General features: G+C 34.8%; 1 protein-coding gene and 1 long non-coding RNA gene across 2 annotated transcripts; one reads left to right on the top strand and one right to left on the bottom strand.

Annotated features, from left to right (window-relative positions):
* The first annotated feature begins 746 nt into the window (after nucleotides 1-746).
* On the top strand, nucleotides 747-7837 carry LOC143468203 (uncharacterized). The gene is made up of 15 exons (XM_076965237.1): nucleotides 747-875; nucleotides 1441-1622; nucleotides 2127-2298; nucleotides 2376-2575; nucleotides 2659-2821; nucleotides 2900-3099; nucleotides 3214-3376; nucleotides 3467-3511; nucleotides 3633-3806; nucleotides 4242-4421; nucleotides 4781-4916; nucleotides 6234-6348; nucleotides 6447-6688; nucleotides 6772-6953; nucleotides 7181-7837. The coding sequence occupies exons 1-15, from the start codon at nucleotides 800-802 to the stop codon at nucleotides 7204-7206; spliced, it is 2256 nt and encodes a 751-aa protein (XP_076821352.1). The 5' UTR covers nucleotides 747-799; the 3' UTR covers nucleotides 7207-7837.
* On the bottom strand, nucleotides 3851-4352 carry LOC143468204 (uncharacterized). Its single transcript, XR_013118970.1, has 2 exons — nucleotides 4214-4352; nucleotides 3851-4021 (listed from the first exon to the last, which is right to left on the bottom strand). It is a non-coding gene; the product is annotated as an uncharacterized LOC143468204 (long non-coding RNA).
* Nucleotides 7838-13824: the final 5987 nt, after the last annotated feature.

Raw genomic sequence — 13824 nt, 5'->3', positions numbered from 1 at the left:
GGCATTTACTCTCGTCAACAGTAGAAAATTAGAAACACTCAAACTCTACGGCTTCTGACGTCAGACGCACGCAATTTACCTTTCAGCTCAAAGTCAAGTATCTTATGCTGCTTACGCATCAAGTCGAGGTTACGGCGGTGTATCTGCAAGCAAGTTGTTGTGCGATGTGATCTTTAAGGTACAGTGTAACAGATGACGGAATTAATATAAATAAACAAAAAGCTTAGTGACTAGAACAGCCAGGATTAATTGGCAGTGAATATTAAATAACTAGCTGGATAGCAAGTATGTTGCAAAATAATTGACAAAATTTGTTGTTATTGCATAGCATTCAGTGAATACAGGTATTAGCAATATTTGATTTTGAATAAGCTAATGAAATTTTACATACTTTTTAGATTTTAAAATAACATTTTTACCTTTTTTGAAGAGATGCAATGAATCATGTTCTAAACATGTCATAATATTAAGAAGTTTTGTTTTGAAAGCGTGAGGACAAAAGTTGGGGTAGATGTGTAAGAGATCAATAAACGTTTGCTGTTCTAAAGTAGACGAGAATGCCGACATTAAGTTTATTGTAAAATGGGAGAAAAGCTTTCAAAAATCGGTTTTTATGTTGAAAAGTATTTCTCTAATACCTATCCCAGAAATCGATAGGCGATTATTGCTGAAACACTTATGCGAATGGTGTCTTAACCACAAATAAACTTTTAAATGTTTCATTTATATTGAACGTATTTTTGCAGGTTTTCAGCAAAAACGTACGAAATACTACTGTTAAACATATTACAGGTTTAAAATGAAACCTGCAGTAAAATTTTGTTCGTATTTAATATTGATATTCTTCTGTGGGACGTTTTTGACAAAGTATGCAGGTAAGGAAACCGTTAATTAAATGTAACCTATAAATCGGTGGTGTACATTACAAAGAAAATTTTTTATTACCGCAAACGGACGATAAATTGAAGTAAACACTTGTTGGTTACAAGAGCATCGACATTGACGTGGTTTTGATTGCATTACGCACAAACTAAAGTATCATTCGAATCAATTTCGTCAATCTTTTATAATTCGAATTATCGCATTGCGCATAAACTTTCTTACAATTGGCGTCCGTATTTTTACAGACTCAAACGTGCTTGTTTTCGAGATGTTTTAAATCCATTTACACCGAAAACACTCACGTTTAACTGACCGTGCTTTCTTATTGGAGCTAATCTGAACTCCACGTGATAAAAGGAAGTGATATACTTGTTTTTGATATACTAGCCTCGGCTATTCGTTTCAAAAATTTGCGGTGTTCGTGTATACAGCATAAGATGCGCTCCGAGGTATATTTATCTTAATAAGAAACGGATTTCAATAAACCGATGTACGTAAATCATGTCAGATTATGTCGATGAACATGTCACGTAGGTAGCTTGTATTTTGTGGTTTCAGACGGAAGCTGCTCCCAAACCGTGTTTGCGCAACCCTTTATCCAGCATATTACATCACCCAATTGGCCAAACTCTTATCCCAGTAATTTAGATTGCGAATGGACGATAACATCACTTGCTGAGGAAAATATTATTATTGAATTTTTGGACATAAGTCTCACCTGCTGCATCGACGTTATAAAGGTAAGAATGAATGATGAAATAATTTTTCGCTATTTTAGTTTGTGGCAGCCAAGCTTACTGAAATAAACTAAAACCAAACAAACTTGACAAACTTCCTGAGATACAAAACAAGCTAATACAGTATAAGGCTTTCAAATAACCTCTCAAATTCTTGCCAAGAACAACACTGACATATAAAGAAAATTAACGCTTTGCAGACCCAACAACTTGCACTTAGCAGGTTTTACTCTGTAAATACATCCTCCAGTATAAAGCCAGTACTGATGTATAAGTCTGAGCCTGACCAGTGACCATTATTAATTAAATCAAAAAGAAAATACTTTGGACAAGTTTGTACAATCAACATAAACAAAGTGTACAAAATAATCTCGTATCAATCAGGTTAGATCTATGCTGTAGAATGTATAAACACGCCTTAATCACTATGAGAAGTATGTGCATAGCTTTACTAAAACTAGATTTGCTAAGATATAAAATAAAAACTGTTGGATGCACTTTTTGTAGGTATTTGATGGAAATGAGTTAGTTGGTATGCCAATACACACAGTAAAAGGCACTGGCGAGGTGACACATTTTCCTTCTCCTTATGTATCATCGACCAGTTCAATATCTGTGAGATTGATGACTTATGACCTTCCCAGTAAAGCCAGTGGTTTTCGTATTGCCTATCGAATAGGTAAGTTGACCCATACTAAAACTGTATATTTACTATTAAATTGTGAGTATTGACTTAATTCATTTCATCTATCATAGCAAACCATTCATCATCTGATAGTTCCCCCATGGGATTCAACATGTTTCTAACTGGATCAACCAACATTACGTCTCCAAATTATCCTAAAAATTATACGGAAAATTCTAACACTTTTTGGACATTTGCCGCACCTATTGGAGAACAATTGCAATTTAAAGTTACAGAAATGCTCATTGAACCATGCTGTGATTACCTAAAGGTACAACAGAAATACTTTCACATTCTCATATTTGCAGGTTTTACTGATCAAAGTACTTTACCACATTTTATTTTTAACTGCAGCTAACTGATGGGCTTGATGAACGCCTTATAGCCAAGTTGGGAAAAGAAGGTGTTAAAAAGGATACCATGTTTCAAACAACTACTGGCATCTTGAAAGTTACATTTCATACCGATTACTCCATTAATCATCAAGGTTTTCATGCTTCCCTTTCCACCATTCCACGTAAGATTTCAACAAAGTTGTTATTTCAATTACGTATTATTATGTAAATACTGTATTTAAATATGCTAAATGTCTTAGGTAAGCCTTTAAATGCAAAAGCATGCGGATTTACGGACATGGTCACGAATCAGACAACAATATTCAATTCACCCAGCTATCCTTATGACTACCCTTCAAATATGGATTGCAATTGGCTTTTAAAATCACCATATAATGGTTGGCAAGTGTTAGTTGTATTTGAAGACTTTAGATCAGAAGACTGCTGTGATCATTTAGAGGTATAGCAACCGACAAGCAAACTTTAGATTTAGGACTAAAAAAAAATCCCTTACATTTTCATGCATATGGATATGTTTGATTTTCATTTAAGATTACCTTTTTATTAACTGCAGGTTTTTGATGGTACCAGTTTTGATTCACAATTACTGGCAACAATCAAAGATAAGTGGAATCCTCATAACTACAGATTCATTTCAAGTCAAGGATCACTATATTTGAGATTTATTTCAGATACAAATGTAAACTACAGGGGATTTAGTGGTTATTATACCCTAAGTGCGTACCATCTTGTATGAATGACAGTTTAAAACCAATTCAAAAGACTACATTTTTAAATCAATATATATATCAATTCCAATTTTGCAGTTGAGGTACCTACGCCACGTGCAGCACTACACGATGAAGCTCAAGGTGTGTTCTGCATTTTTAAAAGAAAAAACTGCTTACCTCACCATCACGTCGATTAAATACAAACCTCATCATCATACTAAACTAAACATTTAGCACAAAACTACATTTTCATAACTTACAGAAATTATTGAAGAGGTTCTTCCAATGGAGGTTAGCTGCTTCACTGGCTTCGCACTGTCAGGAGATGGATTTCAACAAGATATGCAAACATTAACTCAGTGTCCGTCTGGTTCTTCTTGTTTACATGCTACAGCCAGTATTTTTGATGATACTAAATATGGCAATTCAAACGAAAGTAAGTATGAATTGGTAAAAATTATTGCAAATACAGGTATATACCTATCAATTCATAGACATTCGGTTACACAATTTATGAAGAAGCTGTTAAGTTACTCACATTTATGGTGTAGTGGTTAGAGCAGTGATCAAGGTTTTACTCTGTACATTCTGATTTTTCTTCTATGGTTATTAAAACAATAGCAAATTTGAGGAAAACCACTGAAAATCAAACTACAAAAAAATAACAAAAAACAAATGAAAACTGCAGGTAAAGAACCTAGGACACGAGTTGGTGAAAAACTATCTTTGAGAATGAAATTTGCAAAAATTTACTTCAATTCCAGAAAAAAATATATTCTTCTCGGTGTGATATCATATTAATTGGGATTACAGAAAGATAACATGATTGTTCTGTTTATTAACCCTGAATATTATCCATGTATTCTGGCAGTTCGAATTTCATATGGACAGTGCCTTCCTGTTCACTTGTGTGAGACTTATTCATGTGAACAAATGCAAGAAAGTCTTCCTCCTTCAATACCCTCCAGTTTTCATGAATGTGCTTTCAGATGTTGTAATGAAGATATGTGTAATCAGCAACCAGAACTTAAAACAATCAATGATGTATCAGGTCAGCATCTTAAACTGTATGTTTTAAATAACCAACCTTATCATTAAAAATAACATACAGTACTGCACTGTAGAGTGTAACTTCACTTCCAGGAAATTGCAAAAAAATCAGAATAAAAATACAATTTACTTGAATTACACAAATTAGTGACTACGTACAATTGTACATATTACATAACCACTTTATAAAAAATGAAGACATTAAAATACAGTTAATTTTGTTAAATATATTAGCACTGTCTGAGATCTTGGGAGAAACAAAGGAGTATAGGTTTAATACATATAAATTCAAACATATTTCCACCTGTTTGAAGTAAGATGGAATTTAACATCATTGTAGGAGCAATTTGTTTCATCCAGGTGCAGAGCAAGCTTGTCAAAATGATGACTTGGCATTTTTACCCGGCTGTACATACAGAGAACTTCATAATCAAGCGACCATGTGCTTTTCTTTGTTTTTTAATGAATTTCCATACACAGACCCAATTACTTGCAGGTATGCTCATTGATTATACACAAAAAATGTTTCAGCTGTAGACTTGTATAATAGTAAATAGGAGTGATTAATTACAATCTACCAATTTTAGACTCCAGTATCTTAAATTCACATGAAAAGTTTTATATTTTGTCCGATTAACATACCAAATTTATAGATACCACATCAAACACAAGTGTAAATTGTTTAAATAAGCTGACACAGTAACTGCACAAGATATCTCAGCCATTTAATCAGAATGATTAACGTCCTGATTTAATCTCTTCTATTTGATGTTGTGACAACTTTTTACTTAGATTAAGCTCAGAAAAGCTGAAAGAAATTTTGTTTTCTATGAGATAGTGATTTCAAGGCAAACGAGTACTATTTGAACAATTTTGCACTTAGCCTAATGACTTGGACAGAACTTTTGCGCACTCAAGTGTTATATCATACGAAGATTGAACCATTCAAACTATGCACATTATTGTGTAGTTGCGTAGTTCGAGTGCGTCTGGGCATTTTGGCACACCCGCACCTTTCATTTTTGTTTGTTTAGGATAAGAAAGACCTTATTTAATATGACCAATCGACCATATCCTGCAGCACTCTGAACTGCACAGTATGGCCGTTTCAGCAAGATCTAGCGATCAGGTTCCAAACAGCAAAAAATCAAGTGCATGTGTGAAAAAATGCTTACTATGCAGTTTTACTATCAATTTAGGCAGTTCCACTAATTTAAACTTTAAATGGGTTTCAAAATTGAGTGCTCATAAGCTCTGTGTCCAAGTCATTAACTGCAAAATCATGCACCTAAAGTGTGCACTGTTAATCAGAAGCTCATGGAAAATAATACCACAGCCGAGGCCTATATTCAGTGTGTCTAAGCCAAACTTTGAGGACACACTAAAAACCTGAAAGGGCTTAAATTGAAAACAGTGCTTAGGCCCCACTAGGCTTATTTTCTTCACTTCAACCTTCTAGTGAGAGTCAAACTCAGCAGGCTAAGCAGCCGGAAATTATTCCACTACATTCGTAAATGAAGTCGTTCATACGTAATGAATAAGTAAGCATAATATCGGTAATCAACTTCGCGCTTGTAGACAAAGCCTAGTCTATCTTCATAGCCACCACAATTAGACCTATTCACTTAGTTTGCCGTTGCGCCAACTGCAAAACGCCATACCCCACTTCGGACAACTTTGCTAGAATGAAACAATTAGTGGGAAATTTGACGTTTCCGTTGATCACATATAACCACAATCCTAACACATTTTTTCCAGAAAGTTTTGGAACTATTTCGTTTTTTAACTGGGGTATATTTTGGTTGCTTTACAGTCGAAATTTGCAACTCTATCAGCTTTGTATGTACTCAGTTGATGAAATATGTTTTGTTGGAATGAAGCCTGTATTATTTGGATTGGAGTCAGAATCCCTCTCAGATGAACTATGGGTAAATTAAGCAAATTTACTGAAGGCTTTTTTGTGGTTTTTTTTATGTTAAGTGTTATTCCGTATTTACACCACCTATAAACTGCTGTACTGTTGCAGAAGTTTGTGACATCTGAATTCGTTGATTTTTCAACAATTATTCATCCTTCATACGAATTGTTTTGCAATAACGTAAAAGAGACTCCTAATGAAAAATACGGAGGATTATTTTCTTTTCTCTCGTATGTGATTACTGGTGATAGTAACCACTGTGGATTGACAGAAAGAGACAATATTACCCAAAACTTTATATATCTGAGAGAACAGCTTATTCATGTTCAGAAAACGGCAGACTTTTGTCGGTAAGCTCCGCGTGTCTTAAATATGAGATAAAGCACACAATTATTTTCTGTCATTGGTTATAGTTGTTATTGTTTGTTGATAGACTTTTTGACTATCTCAAAGAAACAGCGATGGAGGTTTATAGACGTTGTGATGTCTCTTCTTTTATCGACTACTTGAACATAAACGACCAAAACTTGCATACAAAATTGCATGAACACGGGGCAGAAATCTATAGAATGAGTTTCAACTTATTAGCCGAAGTCTTTTTACCACAATGCTTGGGTAAGTGAAACAAACTAACATTGATTTATAACGTGAGACAAATGAGTAGCCTATTCGCGAAGACTTAAAATCATTAACCTACTTGGAATAGAACAACCTTGCATTTGTAGCCTATACGTATTTATTGCGAATTTGAAATACATTATTTTTTACATTATTTTTTACATTATTTTTTACATTATTTTTTACATTATTTTTTAATTAAATTAATCTGTATTTATATATAGCCTTACGAACATCCTCATCAAAATAGCGCTTTGGAGGAAACCGTAGCGTTAATTTACCATGGTTTCAACGATACGTTGGTTGTTCTTTAACTGATTAAGTCATCTTGTAAATCTATCATGAAACGTGTTGTTTACATTTATATAACCAAAATTGTTGTTGTAATACTTTTTAACTTTCTTTTCTTTGTTTTTTTTGTGTTTCAACTTTAACTTTAACACTAACTCCGGAACCTGACAGCTTTTGCTAGCTGTATTTTCTGAAAAAGACGTTGAGCTGTTGGCTCGAAAAGATTTTAAAACGCTGTTTGGTTAACTGTTGAAATTTAATTTCACACACATGCTTAATTAATCAAGTGGACAAGTTTTTTTGCATGAAAAAATGTAACATTAGTATCTGGCATTAAATCAAACACAAATTAATCGCAAGCCAGTAGACATTTCTGCCACTCTGATCGTAATTACAGCATAGGCCTATGACCCTTTTCGGCATAAAACTGAGTAAATCATATCACGGTTTTATATCTAATCAGATTAGCAACTTTTACATAAACTATTACAGGCTTATCATCTTAATCGTTATTGATCACTTGTATCAACGCACATTTATGGCGTCTTGAGAGTTTGTTGTCAATACAAGCAGCGTAGCCAACTTGTAAACGTGCCTTGGTTAACTTTCTCTTGATTTATATGGTCATAGCCATAAACCTGGGCTTGTTTACGGAATAAGAAACAAAGCATTTATGCCTGAATTTATGTATTTATTTAGGCAACTAACAGATAACAGATGATAATAACCTTTCCAAAAACGTGTTTCTAAAAGGTTTAACGTAAGAACTTCATTACAACACAACGTAAGAACATTATTTCTTTACTTTAAAAGTTTAGTTATAATGGCTATTTTGTAAGTACGGCTTCAATAAATCGTTTAATCTTTGTTAGTTTCCGACAGAATTACTGCTTTAATGATACAATCAACTTGGTCTGGGGTAAAGGGCAAGTAAAACATCTTCTAAATACTGATCCTCTATGCAAATGAAAACGATACTGATCTCAATAAGACCAAATGTCACCACAAAATATAAGCCGTCTATATCCCAAAATGAAGCCCAAAAGCATAGGCTAATATTGGCAATGATTTTAATAGCTGCACACGGCAAGCAAATTGATAGACTAGCTGCAGAAAGCAAGAGAGAGAGAGAGAGAGAGAAGGAGAAACAATTTATTTGTCATTTGTTATTTTACACAATTACATTGTTTGGCATACACAAGTAATTGCTTGGCGTGGGGCGGGAAACAGTAAACTGACGTCACGCTAAATTCCTGTAGGTCCAGATTTTCCCCCTCCAACGGTTATTCATTAAAGTAAACCAGGCCATACTGTAAACAAAAACAGTTTAATAAGACTGCTTAAACATGTTTAAAATACTGCAGCTTACAACAGTAGCGCGGTGCATACTCTCGACACATTCTCAGATGTCACAAACAATTTGCTTGAGTCTCCAAAGTTGAATGACCTCCGAACCTCCTATCACACAAGTAATTTACAGAAATTACAACTACGATTCAATTAAAGCGATAGGCGTTTCTCACTTCGGGGAAGAAGGCGTAAATGAAGAAATGTACGACTCCTCGCCAGACAGAGATGCAACTCGAGTGATGGGTTAAAAAGCATACATTAAAGACATTTAAAATAAAACCACAACTGGGTGATCCACAAACTAGTGTAAAGTAACTAATATAAACGTTATTAACGATATATCTTCCATACAAGTAAGTGTATACTAGTGCTAGTGTACTGAGACTTAAACAAAACTTTTTTGAAACAAGTATTTTGTAACACTGAGGAAGTATCGTTGGTATCGAAGAGATAAATTAAACATATAAGATATGGCAAAATGAAAGTTTAAATAGTAAGTCAGAAGCCATGTACAGTATTATCCAACAGAAACGAAAGGTCTCTTTGCTATAGGTGAGGATGCGCTTGTGAAAGCCACACTTCCATCTGCCAATGGTTGATACAAAAGAAAGCTAAACACCTTTTTAAAGAATAACGCGTACCGTACCAATGCAGTTATAAACCATATCACCGCTTATTCATAAATTTATTACGTTAATTTATTAGTTACGTTTCTTAATTTATTACGTTATTAATTACGTTATTACGTTATTACGTAATTACGTTATTACGCTACGTTTATTAATTTATTTAATACGTACCAACTTATACAGCGCTGATTATTAAGAAAACAAGCCTATACTTAGCCGGAAATAGATTTTTTATCAGATAAAATGTTTAAACAAGCAGGGCATTAACTCTAGTTGATAAATAAAATTTTACCAGTCATCAGGTTTGCTAGTTCGTCGCAAACAAACGGAACAAAACTCCCGAGGCTTAGGAAACCATTAATAGTGAAAATTCTTTCATTGTCGACTATTATCTGAATGCGGAAGAACGTTAAATTAATCCAAACTTATCAGCAAAAGTCTGTTTTTAAATCAATTACAACAAAAAAAGCTACTGTAGCTTTGTAGGAGAAATCACTTATTTAAAATTAATCATAATAAAAACATGAAAAACAGAAAATAGTATTTTAGTAAAATGTGCCCCAAAGTTCTACAAGGCGACAGAAAATGCATATAACTTTGTAAACACTTTTTAATTCCGCTTGGGGTGTAATAAAAAAAATTTAATTAACTTCGAATTCTCGAAGGACGTAACGCCTCACACCGACAGAAATCAAGATGATACCTGTCTCACGGGATTCAGTACATTAACACATTTGAAAGATCTGACCTAAAGAAAAGCATAAAATCGATCGATCACGTGCAAGATATGCGATAGCGAAAAACAAAAATTTACGATAAGATTATCGTGGAAACTGGTTTTTATTTGTTTATACTCCCAATAGTTTCTTTAAAAATAATCAAGAACGATTTAAGGATTTAAAAATGTTTGAATTTTGTTGGATTTATACTTTTCAATTATAGTGCAGGCATATAATATTGCGTCTTGAACTAACCTGCCGCTTGTTAAATAATCTTCTTGGTACAGTTGTCATTAAAACGATCAAAATCGGTAAGATCAACTTCGATAGCTTTCTGGATAACGCGAGCAGTAAAAGCTCCGTAACGGTGGTGTAGAATTTCATTTAAAACCGGCAGTAAAAATTAACAATGCTAGCTTTTCCCTAAATTAGAAAAAAAATTTGACAACAGTGATTTTACCACAAAACAACTTTAATTTATGCATTGCATTGCAAAGGATGTTGAGAAGGAAGTAAATAAATAAATGTAAATAAGTAATGGAAGTTTGTAGTTTCTCGTAGGTGTTTACAAGAAAACAGTTTTGACCTTAATAAAAACGTCATTAAAATGAATTCAAATGCTACCTGCTCGTGAAGTAATGGTAATATTGCAAAAAACCAACTCGGCTATCACCAAGATGAAATGTAGAAGCGACATTTTTGACAAACTGAAAAATCTGTGGAAATTCCTGGAGGCGGATCGAATGCAAACCATCAATTAAAAACATTAGGTCCATATTTTATGGAGGGTATCCTGTAAAAATGGCTGTTTAAATGTATAAATAAGACTAGGCGGACTCTGAATATCTTAAAGTGGATCAAAAGCAAATGATGAGGGGAAAATAATTTAAGAAACGGAAAAACTGTTAGAATTAAAAATATTACCAGCAGAGGTAGTTGTTGTAGAAATCCAGAAAAAAAATGAAACAGCCATAAATTCAGCGATCGGATCATTGCGTTGATTAATTATAATCTCAACGACAACTTATACCACAGTCCTTTAGATTGACGGCAGCAGAAGAGGGATTATGCCGTTGAACTTTTCAAACGTCACACTCGGACAAGCACATTGGTGCATTGATACACACAGGCGCATTCGTACACACACCCCATATGCCATGCTTACTAATTAAGAAGTAGAAAAATACTGTACCAAACATCACAGTTATGCCTCACGTCTTGTAATAATGTTAATAATAATAATAATAATAATATGGTGATGGGCGGTAGAGCAGCTAAAAAGAAAAATTTAATGCTTGAAGTTAAGCAACAATAAGGGAAGACAACCCTAAGAGAGAAAAAATAAAACCTGGACAAACATGGTGTTAACCAGAAGTAAAATTCCATGCTGGATCACAGGATCAGCCATCAGACAAAAATTCTATGTTAAAACATCGAAGTCATGTGATGTTACGTGCAGGCAAACCCATCAAAACGTGGCCATGGTCACACACACAAGCAGTGGAAGAGAATCAACTTCGCTGTGACACCACTGAGAAGGTTAATAGTACCAACTGCCTATTTACGCCAACTAGTGTACGAGGATAACATAGTTGTCAAAACGAAACTTCCTAGTGAAACAAACCGGCTGATATACGCAACAGCGTAAACGAAAGAATATTTACTGCTTTGTCCAGAAACAAAAAGCGTCTCCAAGAAAAATCCTCCATGGCAACAAAAGAAACGGGAGATCTGAGCAGTTCGGAAAGAGGTCAGCCAACTGAGAACAGCAAAGAACATAAAACGGATTCAACAACCTCTCCAGAACTCATTCTTAAAACAGCTTTGACCAATGTACGGTCAATTCTCATCCTTTCTGCTTGTCTCGTTTATCCTGTTTCGCGAGGCAAACCAATCCAATATTAACTACTTGCTGTCCCAAGCTTTGCACGGCTGCAAGCTAAACAACCTAAAGTCCAGAGTTATCAACAACATGCTGTATATTAACCCTATCCTAACCAGGCTCGCGAGTTTACTAAAAAACTAGGTGTGGCCGACCCCGCACACACATTTTCAATCGTTAATTACTAGAAAACTATGCGTCGTAAACTGATCGGATTTTGACAGGTTAGTAGAAAAATCATCTGGCTTCCTGTATACATCATACTTGTAAAACTAAAGAAAGTGAATTTAGTGTAAATTAAGTATTTCTAAAAGTGACACATTTCTAGAAATTCTTCTTGTTACGCCGCGTCCCCGCTGTGCGGAAAACCAGCTGACCGCGAGAAGAGAATAGTTAGTCGAGTTATTGGTGCGTAAATGAGTAATACGCTTCAATGCGGAGAGCAGAGCAAAGCAGAGGAAAATTATGAAAATATTGCAATATCTTAAAAATTACAAAATCCAACTTTACCAAACAAACATGGACAGATAGCTGAACATTTTTTAGGAAAAGTCACCAAATTTCAAGTTTCTACAGCAAACAATGCAACTGTACGCCACGTTTTGCTATGACAGTGTGCGGGAGAAGCCAAGCCTAGTTAGAATAGGGTTAAGAACCACCGTATAATGTACGCAACTATTCATTAGTTATTAATTATTATTTTTAATTAATTAATTAAAACATTGTGGCCTCAAAAGATTTATGTCTCCAAATCATCTATAGGCGCTAACCATCAAATGCCACAAAACAAAGATGTTTAAGATATCACAAGATTCAATGTGCATGCTGATTAATTACTTAAGCTAAAGGAGGAAACAATAATCCAACTTCTCACAGAATGTTAGAAAATGTCCCAGTACCTAAAATTGCCTAAAATAACCGTGGCAGTAAAACACAGCGAGACCTCTTAAAAAACTGTAACACGCAGATAACTGCAGACCGTGATTGCATGAACCTTAAACAGTGACGAAGAAGGAAAGAGCGAAAATCCTCAAACTGACTACATCATCCTAGTCACCAAACGGACATCGTAGTGATCGACAAAGCCTTACGATATGTTACGATTATCGACATCGCGCAAACATCTTACGATACTTCTTGCAGAAAGACCCAGTGTGAGATTTCTACTTCTTCTACTTCTAAATCTTGTATTTATCTGTCAGCTATGTAACTTACGTCCTACACATTACCAACATAAACATTGGACCAGAATAATGCAAAAAAATATATTCACAATGCTTTCAAGCAAAACAGAAAAATCATGTTTTTAAAGCACAGTTTACACTCGACGACTATAAACGCAAAACGTTCAATGTCGTGTAATTTACCGCAAGGCAGGTGTTCTGAAAAGCTGCAAGAGTCAACAGCACAATAGTATTATTAAAACAGCTGCTGCAAGACCTGACATTAACCGTTGCCGCTCGTTGTATAGCCAACTGACGCAAACAGCAACAGTTCCCGACAACTTGCACTAACTAAGCGAACGCAAACGTATACAGCAGCTTCTCTGCTTGTCTTGTATGAAAAGATTATGTTTGTAATCATTGTGCACAATTCGTTGGTTTTTTGGTTTTAGTAAGCTTTTCTAATAGCTGAAGGGCAATTTGTTAATCGTGTCAATTAGTGTGTAAACGTTTCCGGCACGCAATTAGACTATTCCGGGCGCGAGACAGATAAAGACGGTGCGTAAACAGATTACAAAGTGAATGTTATGATATCGCAATCCTTATCCTCTGACTGCGGAAAAAATCTTTGTACGACATAAACTTGACCATGATTCCTCACCGCTCGAGTCCCGGTCACCGAGTTTAACTTGGTGTATTTCCAATTGAAGCATTTATTAATGCTTTTTTTTAGTTTCATGTGATATTGCCCGAAATCGGAACTTTTTATCAGTAACACCAAACACGAGCAAGAGTCATTAATGCCTTGTCCAAAGGAAAATAATTAGCACTACT

This window comes from Clavelina lepadiformis, chromosome 8 (assembly GCF_947623445.1).
Source record: "Clavelina lepadiformis chromosome 8, kaClaLepa1.1, whole genome shotgun sequence".
Classification (NCBI taxonomy): domain Eukaryota; kingdom Metazoa; phylum Chordata; class Ascidiacea; order Aplousobranchia; family Clavelinidae; genus Clavelina; species Clavelina lepadiformis.
The sequence above is the reverse complement of the archived record's forward strand: the minus strand, read 5'-3'. Positions and strand labels throughout refer to the sequence as shown.